Source organism: Falco rusticolus, chromosome Z (genome assembly GCF_015220075.1).
Source record: "Falco rusticolus isolate bFalRus1 chromosome Z, bFalRus1.pri, whole genome shotgun sequence".
NCBI lineage: Eukaryota > Metazoa > Chordata > Aves > Falconiformes > Falconidae > Falco > Falco rusticolus.
In genome coordinates, this window is record NC_051210.1 from 5,493,376 (window position 1) to 5,512,483 (window position 19,108).

At 39.6% G+C, this 19,108-nt stretch overlaps 1 protein-coding gene across 1 annotated transcript in view; it reads left to right on the plus strand.

Annotated features, from left to right (window-relative positions):
• The window catches only part of ADGRV1 (adhesion G protein-coupled receptor V1), a 290,872-nt gene that overhangs the window by 248,819 nt on the left and 22,945 nt on the right, over positions 1 to 19,108 (plus strand). Inside the window, 1 exon segment of the mRNA XM_037372734.1 lies at positions 1,212 to 1,333. Coding sequence (XP_037228631.1) covers positions 1,212 to 1,333 — 122 coding nt within the window.

The following is a 19,108-nucleotide window of genomic DNA, read 5'->3' on the forward strand; positions in this document are numbered from 1 at the left end:
TACCCGCTCGCATTGTGCTTCACTTCACGTTGTGCTTCGCTTCACGCCATTCCCTTGTGATAACAATACACACATGCATTTCTGCCAGAGCAATAGTTATAGCCCTGAAGCAACTACTGCCCGCCTCGCTGGGAAGCAGTCTTTAGGCTGTTGCCTACATCCAGAAGGCACTTAGTATTTGTGCAGTATTAAACAAAATGCCTAAAGCGCTCCCAAACTGCTGTTTCTGGAATGATGCCTGTCAGAAGCGCATGCCCGATGTTTGCTGGTGCTGCATGGCTGGTGCAGAGAGCAGCAGTGCCTGGCCCAGCATCTCTGCCCCTGCAGCCTACAGGCCTGGGCAAACATGGACTTTGAAGTCTGCCATGACTACGGTCAACATGGGGAGGGGGTCAGCATGGTATGTCTGGCCGGCGGCCACAGAGCGGGAGTGAGCGAAAGCTAATTAGCTAACTTCTGCTTTCCTTTTAGCAAACTTTGTGCATGCAGACATCTTCCCGCCAGCATTCCTTAAATCTTTTATGCTGTAAATAACAGCAGGGAATATAAAGTGCAGCTGTATGTGTGTGCTTAAGGACAGATTCTGCACGTATTTTTGAAGATGAATAAAGTTAACTGGTGCAAAGCCTGTCTTTGGGGGACTCCTTGACCGAGTGGAGGTCGTCACTTACAACTTTATAGGGTCAGATACCTTCTCATGTTCAGCTTGCAGTGAAAGTAACAACAAATCGGAGAATAAGCGATTATTAAAATTTCTATATAATTCTATAAATTGCCAGAGCTGTGGCAGTTTTTGTATTGGTAATCCTTTTGTTCTTTTCCTTTCCTCTCAAGTCTTGAAAATCCATTTCCTCCCAAAATTTCCAGAGCTTGCCAAGAGCTTTCCCGTGTTTCCCCCAAGGTCAGCACATTTTCTGACTCCATGTGTGCTCTTCCCACGTGTAAAGCACCCATGTCTGCTTTGCTGAGCAGGGCTGTGCCCCCTTGACCCCCCACCTCCCTGTCCCCTGCATGTCCATGCCCTCCTCCTGGTCTCCTGGCCCCAGGGGGGGTCCACAAAAGCCCTAGGACCAAGAAAAGGTCTGCCTATAGCTGGAGAATGAACTCCAAGGTTGGCCAGAGATGGCAAAACTGGGTCCTGTATCAGTAACGTTTTAAAAGGTGTTTTTCCCAGGGCGCACCATCTGAAATGCTGTGTTTGTGGTTTTCAGAGATCCCCTTGGTCTTGTACCTCTTTGCCCTGATTTCTGTCACCTGGCTGTGGGGAGGACTGCACATGGCTTACCGGCACCTCTGGATGTTAGTCTTCTTCATCATCTTCAACAGCCTACAGGTAAGAGCTGGCGCCTTTTCCTTCGGTCCCCTTGCAGAGCTGGGGGTCACCTCCACCGTGCACACACAGGTTTGGCACTTCGGCTTCACCAGGTGAACGACATCCTGAAACACACCGTGGCACGATGGAGGTGCTAATTATGTATTCTCTTCATTTCTCATAATAACATATAGAATGCATATGAAAGCAAGGGATGCATTGTTTTGAAACAATAGGGGTATAATTGCATAGATTTAATTTCATAGCTGATACACTGGGAAAGAAAATTGCTTGCTTCTGCATGTAATGTGTTACTGAGATAATTGTACCAGTAAAACTGAAATATCTGCAGCCTTTGCAAAAACAGTGAGAATTTCAATTTTCTGTATCTGTTAAACTCTAATAGAAAACCCACCAAGATTTAAAATCATATAACTCTAATACTGATTTTTTTTTCTGTTATGAGAGGTGAGCCTTAAGGCTTAGCTTTTCTCATACAGTGTACGTATTGGCAAAGCAAAGATCTTTTCATTGAAAAAATCAAATATAGACTAGATGTTATCAGTAATAAAAAATGCAAATAGGCCTTTGCAAAATTCTACACATATAAGTGCTTCCACGGCATTCAGTTCAATTCATTGAACAGTGTTCAATGCCATACTGCACAGTCCAGAATTGTTTACAGAGTAGGAGTTAGTGTGTCATGGATGGGAAAATGCCTCCAATGTCTGAAAACACTAAAGAGGAATTAAAAATAGATATATCCAAATCTACGGCGTGCAAATTCCTCTGCCATTTTTATGACAGAAACGTCTGTGACACCATGTATTATTTTCCTATATTGAAAGTCTTTATACGTCATCAAATAAAAATTGATTAAAAAGGTGTGTTTTCACAAAACAGGTTAATTTTAGATTGGAATTCAAAAGGTGGGAGTTTCCTTAAGCAGCAATCTGGTATTTTCAAAATGTATATTTCAGTCGTAAATTATTTTTTTTTAACAGATAGATTTAATACATTGTGATACATTTGACTATTCAGTATATGTTGTCATGTAACTATTCTGTATATATTGGCATATATTGGCTCAGGTTAGTTATGCTGGCTTTTTTTTCTGTGAAGTCAGGTGAATAAATTTGCTCTAGTAATTGTCTACAGCACAGAGAAGGCTGCTTTTTTGCAGTGAGGCTGCCAAAGCTCTGCAGGACTGGCAGTTGTACCAAAGCACATTCCCTCCCTTTCCTCCCCTCCTGCAAAATCTCAGAGTATAGCAAAATTCCCATGGGAGTTTTAGCACTACAACTCTAACTACTGCAGCTTTATAGTGAAACTTAATGCAATGATATTTATATTTATATTTATATTTGTATTTGTATTTGTATTTTTTATTTATTTATATTATTTATATCTATATTTCTAGCTATATTTATATTTATACTTATAACTATACATGTACATACACAAATTTGTGGTGACATTTGTGTGCGTACATGTAGATATATATATATCTCCTTTCTTACTGTGTCTCTGCAAAGAATTATTACTAGAATCTGATCTAGGTTTGTGCTACATGGATCTATCTCAAATAAAGAAAGATAAAAATGATAATTCATTGTAATTGAGATTTTATGGCAGAGGTAAAACAGTCTCAGAGCACTGTAATATGCATAGATATTTGCTTTAAAATAAAATTACTTTATTGCTAGTGCATATTTAGGGAAAAGAGGTTTGAGTGCTTGGTGAAAATTATAAATGACCAGAATGTTTACCCTTCTGTGTAATCACCAGAAAAGATTTTATATTAGTCTGCTTTATATAACTTGAAATTTCATTTTATTCAAGTAAAGTTCAGAGCCATAGAATTATTGTTATTTTTATTAATGTTGCCAGCTTCAACACACCAATTCATGTAATAGGATCAAGAAGTAAACCAGGATGATGAAAGCCAGTCCTGTAAAATATGAGGCCCACAAGGTCTATGGGCAATTTATTGCACTCGTGGTCCGGTATGATGGCAGGCAATATGGAAAACAGATATACAAGCATGCCTAGAATGATGTTAGGTCATGACTGCTACTAGAGATGCACTGCTGAATGACTCCAAATTTAGGATTTGGTTTAGATCCTGTTAAAAGTAAGATGATACCAGAAATATTTGCTTTTCTCAGTCCATGTGAAAACCATTTTTCAGTTGGTTAAGTTTTTCAGTTGGTTAAGTTTAATGCTCTTCATGTAGTTTTGTTTCCATTCATGCACTCTAAAATCTTTGAACTTTGGGAAGCAATTTTTTTTTCTTTTATTGGCTATTCTTTGATTGTTGACCGATCTGTTATCAGCATTGGTTGTCCATACAAAAGTTAAATGCCAATAACTTGAGTAGTTAGTACGTAGCTCTTCTGTGCTTCTGCTGGAACGTTTTGGGGAGTGTTATAATTTCAGAGATACATCTGCCATCGTTTCATGCAACTGAAAGAATACATATTTCTTATATATTGTTTTGGTACTCAAGGACGTGACATAAAGAACTTTCACCATGAAGCTGTATCCTGCAGCAGGTCGTGCACAAAGATCAAATGATCTCTGTTGGCAGGTGCATTTCTAATCTTTCCGAAGCGTCCCCAGTTGCATCTCCACCCTCAATTAGACAGCTGGGAAGTAAATATTCACAAACCTCGTTTGAAACCTTGCAGAGGAGCTAGGAAACAAAAAGTTAAGAAACCAAATACTGTGAGCTTCACCCTCAACCGGCTGGCTTGCCTTGTGCTGTTACCATTGCTGTGCAGTGCCATGCATGGAGCACAGCCTTAATTTCAAACTTATGGTGATGCCAGACTGCTGGCCTTGCCTTTCTGCCCATAATTCTTCCTTTAACTCCCTACGGATGTGAGCAACTGCTTCATCAATAGATACTGTCTCTTTGGTATTGCGATCAATGCAGTTGGCTTCTTCATCTACCGGTAGATAGTAATCTCTGGGGAATAATAGCCGGTGTCTGTGGGCCTGCAGGACATCATGCAGCATCTGTTCAAATTCCATCAATACTGAACTTCCACATTAAAAGAAACAATCTGTCATTTTGTCATTCCCTGCCCTAAAGAAGCCTCAAATATATAATACGTTCCTCTATCGAAAGGAGATGCAAAAATTTCAAACATATAATCTCACTCTGATTAATATTTTAAGTTAAAACCTGCAGGCCTGGAGCTCCAAGTCAAACAGTGGTAAATAAAAACTTCTCCTTGCAGTTACGAGGAGTTCAAGAACTTCACGTTTCATGTTTTGAAAACATTTTTAATCCTTTTCTGGACTTTTCAGACGTAAAATATAATCGGACAGTGTCCACTACTTTTTATTGCCAGATACTGGAAATTACTTTTTAAAGTACAAAGTTACCAAATATTTAAAAGGAAAAGGTAGCTTGTTAGTGTTGGACACTAACAAGTGAAAGAAATAGAATAGCTCTTTCACAGTAATACCAGTTTTATATTTGTTTATTTGTTTCAGCAGGTAATTGTCTTCAGTGGTCTGTAAATCTCTACAGTAAAACAAGTTTTAAAAGCATTCCTTGGAACACCCCCACATTTTAAATAACTACCCAACGTATATTCTCCTGTTTTAAGGTTTCCATTTATCTAATCAGGAAACAGAAAAATTAACGTGTGATTCAGGTGACCAGACATGCAGCATGAAATGAAAAACAGGGAAGGAGTGAAGAATGTGAAGAGTCTGTAAATTTCCTTAATCTATGTTTTTCATCAAATAATCAGATACGCCAAATTGTCTTATTGAGAGAAAATGTCAGCATGCAAACTTTGTGTAGAAGGAAATTATGTATTACAAATACTGAACACTGAAGAAATGAAGGTGTGCTGTAAGCAAGTATGGCTTTATAAAGCTTCTGCAGACCGCAGGGGGCTGGTGTCAGAGGGCACACGCTTCCCGATGAGAGGTCTCCCAGCCCACAGGCTTTGTAGAACCAAGTTCGTACACCACGTGGAGAGTCATCTCCACTGCCCTTTGGAGCTTCAATCTCAGCCCAGCGCTTTGGGAATGGGAGAGGAGAATGGGACTTGACAGTGTATAGCACATTTTCATGACGGTTTTGAGAGGAGCTAGCTGTCTTTTAGTATGTGCTGTTGGCATCTCACTCCCGTGCGTTATTATGCCTTTATCAGTTCTCAGAATTGATAATGATTGTTAAAATGAGGCCATTTTTCTGCAATAAAAGGCAGTTTTACCATTTAGTGGTGGGCATTTCTGTTACACAACATGCCTTATTTCGGCTGGAAAGCTATTCAGTGTTCATTAAGAGCACTTCCCCAACAGTAAAAGGGACGTGAAATAGTTTATGAGAAACAGGGACCTGCTTCCCTGCTGCTCAGGAGCTGCAGACTGTGTAATGAAGCAGAACATGACCCATTAAAATGTGTTGGATATCCAAATGGATTCAGCTCAGGAGATTGGAAGGGCGCTGCATGTTATCCAATTTAGTTAGCCTTATGACATACATTTCCTAGGAAATGCACTTGATAGCAAAATCGTCTACTAAAGACAAATTGTTTCCTAGCACTTCCTGCAGGAAACGGTTCCCATCAGGGGCAAGTTTATAGTATAAGCTATTCTAGTGCATGGAGGGGAAAGCAACCCTTTCCCTGTAACGTCAGGAATAAACATGCAAAGTGCCATATGGGGGGGGCAATAGCTGATAAACAAAATTAAAAATAAACACAGAAAAGTCTGGGATGTCTGATGTTTTGAGTTCCTTGGCAGTATGCTCCTGATTACCCTACTTGGGCAGCATCTATGTTGCAGAAACAAACTCCATCCTCTCATACGAAAGGTCTCGGCTTCCCATCTTTTCACTTGCAGAACTGAGAGGAGATTTTACCTCTTTCTCTTTACCTATGATTACCCTCGTGGATTTATTCATGAGGTATTTGCAGGGGTCAGAAGTGAAAAAATAAGCTGCTGTCTTATGTGCTTCTCTCTAAGGGTTAGGATTTCACAAGCTGTTTTGCATACGCTATACTCATCTACGGATCGCCGTGTTTTTCATGCAGTCAGGGGGTGTTTCTGGTTTGTAAAGCTAACGTCCGCAGCAGCATATTTGCTGTTCAATGGATCCAAAGTTCAGGGTGGTGGGTGGATCTCTTCCCATTGTTTGCAGAGGGGTTGGGATGAGGCTTCAGACCCGTTCCCAGGATCTTCCCCGCAGCCAACTCTCTTAGTATATTCTTGAGTATCCTTCGGCTGCAATTCCAGCAAACTGTGCTGCACACCCCAACCCTCTGTCCTACAATTCAAGGTGTATCTACACTGCCAGCTGCAAAGTGTGAAGTATGCCACAGCTACCCCTGTTGTGGTTTCCTGTACCTTGTGCTAAGCCCCATCACACCCTAGCCCCAACAATCAATTAATTAAACTTTTTAATACGTAATTTTGAATCAAAACCTTGCTGTTATGACATGCTGAAATGTTATCTGTCAATGGTATCAAAACTCCATTTTTCAGAAGTTTTAAATTGGGAGAAAAGTAAACCAAAACTGGGTGGTATCCAATTATTAACCACAGTATTAAAAAAGATATTTTATGGCTGTTTTGGCTGATGCAGATGACGGTAAAATGTCTTTGCCTGTTTTGTGTTTGGGCACACCAGGATGTCTCATGCCCACATAATGACCAACAGTGTTACATGTGAGATACAACTTCCCAGGAAACACAGGAGAAATCTGGAAGTAAGTTTTGACTGGTGGTTTTCCAAACTGGGCAAAATGCTTGACTTGCCTAATACAACTATTTTTAATAGTCAACTTATTTGCAGTGGATTACAGTAAGAGAAGATTCAGGAGTTCAGGTGCAAATGTTTGAAAAGCCCATAATACCTTTAACAAGAAATACGGACGTACAGAAAGCAAGTGGGCAGGTGTACGTCCAAACCTGGCATTGGCTGGGGCAGACCTGATTCACCAAACTGAATTAATTAAAATAGCAGAGGCCAAGCAGAATGGGAGGGAGGGCTAGCTCAAGTAGTGAAGGAGATAAAATAGCTAAGAAAACTAGTAGACATAGTGGCAGAAAGCCCCTACCTCATTATAATAAGGAATCCCTTGTTTATGGAACAACAGAAAATAAATGTAGCAAGAGAAATCCATATGCCACAGTTTTGGAAGGGGAAAAAAAAGAAGTTTTACAGCATATTAGGAAAGCAAGAAGAGAACAAAGATACACAGTTTTGAAAGTGCACTGTGTTAGTACAGTAAAGAAAATAAACAAAAGTATATGGTTTATAAAGCTCGTGCCAGCACCAGTTGCAAATGAAAGATGTGTTTTTTCCTAGAACATGCTGTCTGACTCTGGGACGTAGTCAGGGGGCACTGAGAAGGCCACTGCTATAAATAGGTTCATCCGGGGACACTGAGAAAGCCACTGCTATAAATAGGTTCACTTCCTGTTTCTTACGGCATCTTCCTAAGTTGACTCCTCCTGGTGAGTCAGAGATGGACTAGCAGATCCTGTACAGCACTCCTGACGATCAAAGCCACACAAACCCAAACGAAATCAAGTACTATACTGGCATGAGCTGTGTGTAAACGTGGTGGGCTGCAAAAGGCTGCCTGAAGATTTTGCAAGAAGTAGTTCCACACTGCAGGCAAGCCCAACAAAAGTCAATGAAGTCACCACAGTATTGCCAGGATATGGTGAAATACAAGCAGAGTATCAAGAAAAGCACATAAGCTTGTTCAAGTAAACATAGCACAAGCAATACCAAACCCATCTCTGCCAGCAGAGTTCAGAAACCAAACACAATTAAACACAGATAACACTACCCCAGAAACAAAATAAAATACACATCCAAAGCAGGTATTGCATTTTGACATCTGTGCAATAGAGTAGATGCTTATGCTATTTCTGGGGTCTTTGATTCTTTTCCAGACCTGCTATACCTGGAAGGAAAGAAAACAGTATACTCAGTAGGTTCACTTGTTTAACAAGCAAACAACAAAGGAGCAGAAAAAGAAGTTATTTCTGTTAAAGTAAAAAGCGCTGGAAGTTTGTTCAGTATGTGCTGTTCAAAAAAAAAAAAAAAGAACTAATATAAAGCAAATAAAGAAAGCTTGTCACTTTTTGAGACTTCAGATTTTTTTGATATCATCAGATAAACTTCTGGATGTACTCCTGATTGGACAATAGGTTTGGTATGGATTATACCAGCTGTGCAAACTTACGAAACCATCCAAGTGACTTGATTATTTAGTGAACCAAGACAATGCAATATTCCATTTGGTATCCCTTTTTCTATGTGTATTGCTTCCTCCTTAAGAAAGAATTCTCTGTGCTCCTAGTTACCACCCTAAACATACTCTAATGCATGATTACTGTAATGACCTATGAAATTATGGTAAAATATTCACTTTATGTATTCAGGTGTTTACATAATGAACCTTAAATTAGTCTATAGCTGAAGACATAACAAAACAAAAAGAGTGCAGTATCAGGAAAACAAAGGAAGCATTGTTAGATTGGAGCTAAATAGCTCCTAAATATATGGCAGAAATTGATGTCAGAAGAGAATGGCTTGTGGCTAGAGCTGTATTTATGGTGGTTAAAGTATACAGAATAATGCATAATAAAATTGAGAAAATATAAAGTGAAAGAATGTGCTGAAGTGGGTTTTGATTTACTGGATTTTCAGTCAACTGTCAATCAAAAACATTTAGAGAGTATTTCAATCGGTTACCCACTTAAAATAGAAAACCATTATTATAGAGTATTTTTTAAAAATAAATATATATTAATGTAATTAATATAAAGAAACACACACACACACACACATATATATATATAATGTCATTAATATAAGAAGAAAGACAGTAATTTTAGTCTTCCAGCATCTATGATGCTCCTTCAGCTCTTCTGGAAGAACTTTAACATTAAAAATATATTTCGGGAAAAATCTTTAAACACTCTAATAATTTTATGAGGTAAAAGACAGTGCAGTGGTTTTAACCATTGCCCTCAGCATTAGTGATAACAAGAATTATGCAGTACACAACAGCAAGTAAGAAGTATAACTGTAACACGTACCGGTGGGACCAGTGGAAGTGTATCCACTGGAAAGGCCTTGGGATCAGGTGTGTTCTTCCATCTCTGCTGGTAAAAGTCAACTTTTCTTACTGTGGAGAATAAAATAGCAACCAAATTGATTTGGTATCCTTAACATATCAGCCGCCTTTTCATTTTACATTGCTGCCAATCTCCTTGTGTCACCATAAATAGCATTTTTTTTTTCAATAACTCGGCTAGATGTATCTCAGTGTAATCGTAACGTAGAATCAATCTGTATTTTACCTTTAAATCCAGACTTCTAAATTCTAGACTATTATTTTAAGGCCATTAACTGATGGACATAGAATTCAGAAGTTGAAAGTGTGGCTTTTAGGTCTTGACAATAGTATTTCTTTATGACTGGCTGAAGTACTTGATGCTTTTTTTTGGATCCCCTACTGTTGTCACAGGCAAAGCCTGCTGCGTGCGCTGGCGGGGTTTGACAGAGGCAGCAAGCAGCAGGGGAATAACAGGCTGAGGACCACTTGGAGAAGCTATGATGCCCAGCTCCATGGGGCTGAAAGGGATTCCTCCAAAAGTGCTGAAAGACCTGGCCATGTAGTTGGGAGCACGTTTTTGTAAAATCATGGTGATGGAGGGTAAACCAGGAATTGCTTAATTCTGTCAGTGATGGCAAGCAAAAAGATAATTTACTCTCAGATTTTAGGAAGACAGAGTATAACTTCAGAAATTTGTGGCTGACAGTAACGAGGGCAAGTGGAACTCCTCTTAGAAATTTGACAAAGTACATGCCAGGGTGCATCCGGACAGGAGGAACTTGGCCAACGGGCTGAGTTGTCATGACTGTCTACTCAGAGCCAGTGAAGCCACACTTCGAATACTCCATCCAGATTTGGAGTCTCCAGTTCACGAGGTGTGTGGAGGAACTGGTGAGTGTCCAAGGGAGAGCTACCATAGTGGTGGGAAGCCTGGAATATATGTCCTGTGAAGAGTGGCTGAAGGAGCTGGGTTTATGTAGTCAGGTGGGGAGGACACCAATGGAAAACGTAATAGCAGCATGCAAATATTTGAAAGGTAGTTAAAAAGATGATGATGATGATGATGATGATGATGATGATGATGATGATGATGATGTCATTCTTTTCCCCTCTAGTCTCTTGATAGTACCAAGAAATAATGACAAGACCACATGGCCACAAAACTGTAGCATGGGAGGGTCAGTTTGGACATTAGGAAAAATAATTCACTAGGAGGAAGTATGGAACTGGAACTGCTGCTCAGAGAGTTTTGGGATCTCCACTGTTGTAGAGTTTAAGTTCAGCTAGGGAAAGCCGTGCTGACCTGATCCATGGACTGCCCTCCGAGTGGACTGAAGGACCTTCAGAGGTCACATCCAGCCAGTTTTCCTGTGTTTCTGTGATTTAACATGTGGGAAGCTCTATTCTCAACCCATTAATTGTGATAGATAGACAAACAACATCAGCCAAGTGGTACTGAGGTCATGAGATTTTAGGAAAGCATCAAATAATACAGAGCTAATGATAAAATCCAAAGACCTGGAAATTACATAGACAGGAAATTTTAGGTAAAATATTATCCACCTTTAGGAGTGACTTTGGAGCAGTGTATTCAGTTTATCATGTTTCAGCACTAAGGCGTGGTCTCTACGCATACATATGTTCATGCTGAACATCAGTGTGTTATGAAGGCTGATCTCAATATTGCATGTGAAGTTTTAATAGTCTCTAGGAAAGGAACTGTTCCCTTTCCCTCCACCCACACATTTCCTGCACAAGAAACCTCTATATTGTACAACCCTGATGCTTCACCAGTGTAAGAAGGATGTTTTCTCCTTTTCTTCATAATAAATACAAGTAAGACCTTGTTTGGGGGCTTCTAAAACTTGTGTTTACAAAAAAAACCAAACCCAAACAAACCAACCACATTCTCTTATTTTATGTACTGCTTCAGTGACCTCCAAGCAACTACTGCAGGAAAAGTGAATGGCATTACTGCTTTTATCTCTCATACTTTCATTATTACTCAACATATTCATGATGTGCAATTTTAGCAGAAACCACAATGAGCTAAGATTTCATTCTGAAGTAACACTGAAATAACAGGATTTCAGTGAAGAGTGACTTCATTAACTTTTTTCTGGAGTACTTACATGCCCAACATAAGTCCCTTTTTGTTTCTGTTTTGTCTTATCCTTGACATATAATGCATTTTTTAGAGACTTCAGTCCTTTTTCAGAGTTGTCTCTAACTTAGAGCAACTTTTTGGGTTTCAACACCTTGGTTCTGCTCAGGAGGTAAGGCAGTGTGAGGGCATGAAGAAGGTATTGAACTTCACTTTTAAAGTTAAATTCACTTTGGCTGCATCGCCTGGTACTGTGCTGTACCAGCTGTGATTGTGTGGGCAAACAGTTAAACACCCAACTTGCTCAGAAACAAAGTGTGGCTGGGATCTCATACCACTGAATTCTTTGAGATTTTTAGTGTTTCCTTCTATTAACAAAAGGACTGTGAATTTAAAGAGCATGCGGACTGTACTGTTGTGAATTTATTCCAAAGTTGGTTGCTTTGAAAATGTTCAAGTGTAATGTTGCCAACGATTTCATTTCATACTGAATTTTTGTGATGGACATTTTTGTCCAAAGGGGAACATGTCAACAGTTAAAGATGAGATCTGAATATAACCACTGTCACGGTCCACTCAGTGGACTCGTGATGGTTTGTTTACTATGATCTCAAAGCTCAAAAATCAAGGTGACCACGCCAAGGGGTTATGCTTTAATCAAACAGCACAATTTTATTGTTTGCGGCATGCGATAGGTAGAAAGACAGAAAGTGAAGGAAAAAAAAAATGAAAAAGAAAAGGAAAGAGGATTATAGCTACCACCACGGGTCCAAGGCGTCCCTATGGTCCAAGGTCCAGGCAGCATCCTGCCTGTCCTTCCAATTGTCATGATCCTTGATGGGGGAGATCTCCTGAAATTCAGTTACTAAAGAGTCCTCTTTTATGCTGAGCAATACACGTTGCTCCTTCTCTGGCCCATGGATTGTTGTCAGTCTCTGTCTTCTCGAGCAAGGTTATTATGCATGTTCTGGTTCCTTGTTACGACAAGAGCTGTTATGCGACCTTATGGTAGTTGTTCCTTCCAGCACAAGGTATCAGGGAGCAGCATAGTACTCCTCATATCATGCAGTTGTCCTTCAGGGTCACTGGGTCTTCGTGTCCGTGAGGACCATATTCCATCTCCAGGTCTCTGTTAGCAATGTTGAGACAATATCATTCTCTTTAGACCGACTCTTACAACCACTTAGTAGCAGCTCTCTCAGGAAGCTTTCTAATGCATGTAAGGCCTGCAAATCATTTTTGTCTGGAAAGAGTTGATCAACTGTGAAGCTAGAGCTAACCACAGCTGGATGAAAATTGCTAAATTATGTTTTCTTTATTTTGAGCAAAATGTCAAGTGTTGCTTTTTTGCCTTTGCCTTGACAAAGGTCAATTGGATTAAAAAAAGCACGAAGTCAACTCATACTGTCAGCTGATTATTTATTTAATCTTCAGATGTGTTGCTTTGCTGTTGCAACAGAGTCATGAAAAGTTTTAGTGACAAAGATAAATTAGGTCCTCAAGGGCAGAAGCGGGAACCACACACATTTTTGCTTCGTTCTTTGTATGTCTTCTTAAAGGAGGGTTGGTAAAAGACTGAGTTTTGAGAGGGATATCGTCTCATTTTCTTTGTGTGTGTGTGAGTAAAACACATGATCTGCTGGAGACTTCCTAATGCTGTTACTGTGCTTCAAAAAATGTCTAACAGGGAAGCAGGCTGAAAATTATAACACGTATACTAAAATGTGCTCAGGTACCCAGCAGAGGATTTTGAAAGTTCAGTATTTCTTATGCCCCAGCTCCCACTAGGATTAATCTTTTGAGTTCCAGGAAAAAGAAAATTGGTGTTTTAATGGGCAGAGTGATTCCTTTCCAAGTGAAGCCAGCAGCTCTTGCGGGACCTTTTTCTCATTCCTGACTTCTGAAAGATGGCAGGAAAACAGCGATTCCCACCATGCAGGCTGCTGCTTTCCTGCAAAGCTTTGTCATTTTCACACTAGCTTTTGTGTAACCACCTATTATTAGCTGAATAGGCCAACCTCTGTGGCAGAAATACTTCATAAAAGGAATATGTGCTTTATACATGTCTATTTTCAATTCCGTTGTTTCATTTTCACCAGTGAATGAAAAAGGGTTACTCACACTTCCCACCTTTAGGCACCTAAATCAGTATGCTGGTTTCCAAAGGATTTTTATGTGGTCAGTAAAGAGACAAATGTGATTCCGGAGGATGCTTCACCAGATGTGTGTGAAATTCCTGCTTTCTCATTGCTTTCAGTTAGTATAACATTTCAGTATTTAGGCCCTTTATACTGTAATGTTTTATTAAATAGAAATGTCTTTGTGTCCTAAAAAAACCCAACAAAAACCAACACCTAAAAAAGTGAAAATAATGAGTAGTCATCACAGGAACTGGTTACTTTCAGGTTGCCCTTTAATGATAAAGAGTGCTTTATCCTTTCCCTATTGCAGTATTTTTTTGCTGGTGAACGCTAAAGTCTTGAGAAATAAGCTCAGGTTAGGAGCACCTGCTTTAGCTGGGGACCTCTATACTTGCTTCTCAGTAAATGCTAATGGCTAGCAATTATTTAGACTAAGAAACTGTGATTATGTATTAACTGTAGTGCTCTGGGGTTCATGAATGGGCCAGACTTCCATTGTGTTGAATACTACACAGAGAACAAAAAGATGTCCTGTGCCCTAACGTGCCTGTAAACTCTGATGTGACACAAGAAATGGACAGGCAGGACACACGGGACAAGCAGGCAATTAGACAATAGGCCAGCATGGCAGGCAGGCAACAACCTTTTGTAGCCAGACGTAAGAGGAGGTCATCAAGATGGTGAGCAGGTTGGCTGCTTAACTACTTGTCCATAAAAAATTGTAACTGGCACTGCACTGTGTGGTTCAGAGTGCTGCACAGTGGGGGGACAAGGGACAATGGGAATAAGTTGAAATAAAACTCAAGTACACTACGTATCTTTGAGCTGAGTCAGGGAGGAATAAAGACTTGTTTCTGTGCTCAAAACCATACCACAGACTGTTGCTGTGGAGCATTTTGCAGCAAGCAGTGAAGCTTCTCCCCTTCTTCCCATGGCAGGAGCACAGTCCCGTCCTTGGAACTTGACTGAGATTCAGGCGCAAAGACAACCCTGTCCTTATACGCCTGCTTCATTGCCTCCTTCTGCATAGGCTTTAAAAAAAATGAAATGTCCAGACACCACATACACTGAAAACAGGAAGTCCACTAGCACCCATTCCAACATTTCTTTGCCTATCTCAGAACCTTTTTTCATCATTCCCTAAGAAATAAATACTCTCAGGAGACACATGATTTGTATCCATAGTTACACAGGGGCTTTGCTCTGCAAATACGTACAGTGTGGATGTCCTTCATATAGGCTACAGCAATATAGGATGTAGTGAAGCCATGGAGTTGTGATGACATTCTTGGGCCACTTCAATTTTGTATCAAAAAATGGTGTAGAAATAGTCTATAAAGTAATTTATTCAAGGTCTAGCTATGTGTGCTGAATTTTGCCTGAAGTTATTATCCAAGTCCCTTGAAAAACAATATAACTGGCCTACTTTCCTTTAGGACACATGAATAACAACTAAGCAAGTATCTTTACGATAGCCCTTATTAAATTCTAGAAGTATTTAAAGTAACAAAAATGTTGATAGCTTTGCCTCTCAGAAAATTCATTTGTAAAAAAATGCAGATCTAACCTGATAAATTTGGACAAAATTACAGAAATCTGAAAATACAGAAAATAACAAACTTGAGAAATGCAGTATTTTCACTATGTATATATTACTAATGTAATATAAATTTTAACTTCATATATTGTAAAGAAATTTCAAAGGACGCACAGATGGTCATTTTCTGCTTCTGAAAATTATCACAGTAAGACACCTTCATAAGATATATAAAAAAATGGGAATAAATTATTTTTTTAATTACTATCTTTTTTTGCTAGTTCACTTGGCCTGTAAATAGTTAACGTCTGCTCCGTAGCAGCATGGATTACCAGCCTGTCAATCTTCAGAGCACCTTTCTGAGATGAATATTATCATCTCTGTTTTGTAGGTGGCTGGAGTAAAAGCCATGGGAAGATAAATGACTTGTGTAGGGCCAGCATACTTGCTAATATAGGAAGCAAATTTAATGGCTTCTACATTTCAGGTTTTTCTTAGTTTATTAAACCACATGACTAGCAATTCCTTAGTCAGTGTTGCCGCAAGTACTTTATTTTTCAAACGGATTGTATTTTCTAAATGGCGGCCAAATTTAGTGCTACTAGTTTATTAAATCCTTGTAACAGTGGAGAGTAGAAGGAGCTGTGGGATGGATGATTTTCAGTATAATCTAAATAAAGACCATCCTTTTCCTGGAAACTTCTCTTTTTGGATCACTTCAGGTTGACACCCTCCTTTCCACTGGCAAAGAGCACAAACTGTTTAGTCACTTCGCTAACATGGCTTGGCTTAGTTTGCAAAAATGATTTGTAATAGATAAAATGCCAAGCACGGACTGGAAGAAAATAATACGGTACTTAACACTAAGTGACATTAGACTTCCCTGGAAATTTCTCCTTGCACAGTACCAATACAAACAATGCAAACATAAAAAAATCCCAGGATCATAGTTACAGCTTTCTGTCAAGAATGTGATTCCTGTGCGTGGCTGGTATAGATCGAGCCATCTAGTGCATTAAAAGATTATTTTTATTAGCTTTGTTTACATAAAACCTAAAGTTGTACTGTATACTGCAGCTTTTGAAAAAAGTGTTTAAGTAGGCGTTAAATGGAACAGTCATTTTTTTTAGCAAAAAAGGAATCAGTCAACGTGTCAATACTCAAAGAATTTGTGTAGAGGATGGAAAATTCTTGCAGTTTGGGGATTAGGTGTGTTTTCTAGGATACTTCATCCTGTCCCACTGGGTAGCCTCGTTGCTTGCAGTGTTGAGGCTGAGGATCAGAAGTTAATGTAACAGGCCTATACCTTTACTGCTGCCTTCCTTGCTGTCCCTTTGCTGACCCTGGGAAGCCAATGGGGCAAAAATAATCCCAGAACGAAACAGTGTGTAAGGTTGCTGTATCCTCTTCTACTAAATAGTGAAATTAAACTCATGTCATGTCCTATGGGATCCTTTCATCTGCAAACTGGATAAAAATCTCAATTTCAGTGCCCTAATAAGAATGCAAAACCCCAGTCTTTACACTGGACGTGAAACCTTCCTTTTAGCACATTCCACAAATACTGAAAAAGGTGTAAGGATATCAACTTTCTTTAACAAAAAAGAAATATCAGTGCATCCTTCAAGTGCGAGTCTGGGATTTTTGGGTTGCCATTTGAAATGCATCTGATGTATGACACAGATAATCCTACAAGGACGTAAAGCTCATCTGCTTTGGGGCCAAGAGTAACATAACAGTGTCAACAGAGATGCAGAGCCAGGAAGCACAGGGCTGAGGGGGAAAGCTCCCAATCCTGGGCTCAGCGCTGCTCACCCTGCTAACGTGGCTGCTGGCCCAGCTCCTCCATCCACACGTTGGATGATGGCTCTAGGTAACCTCTTTCTTCCTTACAGGCCCTTGGACTGGCCGTTTGGCTGGGTCACGTTTTATATTGAACTTTGTTTTGTATTAAAACTTCACTTTCCTACGTATGATTAACTAAAATAGCAGGCACTTTGGTAAGTGCTTTGTTGCACAGAGGCTGTTAATGTCCAACAGGATGGACTATAATTATCACATCAGCCATGCCACAAATAATGGACTTACTACGATCTGCAAACTGCAGTAATCATGTCTGTACCATATATTAATGTTTTATCGACCCTTTAGAAACTACACATAAACAGAATCTTGGGACAGATTCTGCCAATTATCTTAGAATTAATAGTAATTAATTATTATACCTGCTAAAAGTCCATTTGCCAAGCATAAAAATGCCTTGCTTGGATGACACTGTATATGTCATGTCACGTATATGTCATATGTATACGACTTCTTGCATAGCCCAGTGTATTACTGACCATTTTATGTTTATTTGACTGGCAACTTGTCTTCCTTTTATGCTTGTACTTGTTTTCATTGTAGCATTTTCTTTGCGTACTGAAGTTGAAGTGGTGTATGTGTGATGCCCCTATGTGAGATCAAATCATAATCTCCAGCTCATTTTCTGCCACTTTCAGCAAAGTTTGGAAAGGTTGCTACTGCTGCTATTTATTTTTTTTTTTCATTTTCCTGCTAGATTCCTTTCAAATTAAGAAATTCCATTTAGTCTCCATGCATTCCATTTCTGCAGTAAAGGCAACATATAACTAAAGTATGACACAAAATAAATGTACTGTGTTGCCTTAATTCATATTGGTACGTAAGATCTTTATTGTGTGTTTATATTTTTTAATGGAGGGGGAACCCCCCCTGTATTATCATCTTTGCCACAAATTTTACATCAGGTAATGTAATTTTACATCTAATTTTACATCCAGTAATTCATTACACATGAAGCTTAACCTAAGTCTCTGAGCACAATTACAGGTAACTGAACGCATATGCTTTAAGGAGCTCTGTTTCTGAACTCAGGAGGTAGGTCGATGTGGAGCAGAGTTATCTAACACCTGAGCTGGAAGTTCATCTGTATCTTAAAACTTAAAAAGTAAAGGTTACTTGCTGACTGAGTTCAGAGAACAATTGTGCCTGTGCCTAGTTTATCTATATTAAATTACATTTATAGTTATATAACTATACAGTTATAGCTAGCTATGGGTAAACACAAGTTAATATGTATTTCTGTTGCTCAGAAAATACTTGTCTTATCTCAGACAATGCAGAAACTTCTTTGACAAAACCCTCACAGGCTGTTTGTATCTTTGAAAGACTCCTAAGGAACAGCATGGAGTGACAGTGAGGCAGAAGATAGGTCTGTGGAGATGAGCAGCAGGGTTTTCCACTGAGAGCACTTGGAGAAACTGAACTGGCCTGGCCAGTTTTAGGAGTGTCCTTGTATTACATTAAATTGAAATTTTCCAAGTGAACCTGTAGCAAGAACCACTGTCCCGGTGGTGGTAGCGGTAATGGTGGCGGTGGTGGTGGCGATAGTGGTGATGGTGGTGGTGGGGGTGGAGTCACCATGCCTGACGTAGGAGCAAAGAAAGAAGCACTCTCAGGTTGTTGCCATTTCCACTGTCCTTGCTGGAATGGGATGGTGAACATCACCCTGTGGACTTCTATATTCATTAAATTATATGAATTTTTATAATTATTAATTATGTGAAACAGCACTGCCATACCAGGCTATGAGACTTCCAGTACTTGCCTATATAGCTGGGGTTTACAGGCTTTGTGTTTGACCTGGTTAATGTAAAATTGCTTCAAAATCCACCTGCCTGGGAAAGTTTCCCTGTCTCACTTCAGAATTTCCTACTAGTTCCCTCAGGAGGTTGCATTTACCTCTCGTCAGGCTTTTCATTACCCTCTTATTAGCCCATCTCTTCTGCTAACTTCTGCAAAGAGCCAAAATGCCATTACAAGCACACGAACATGCACTGTCTGGAGGTGGAAGCCTGGTTAGGTCTGTGTTCGTGACCTGCTCTGATC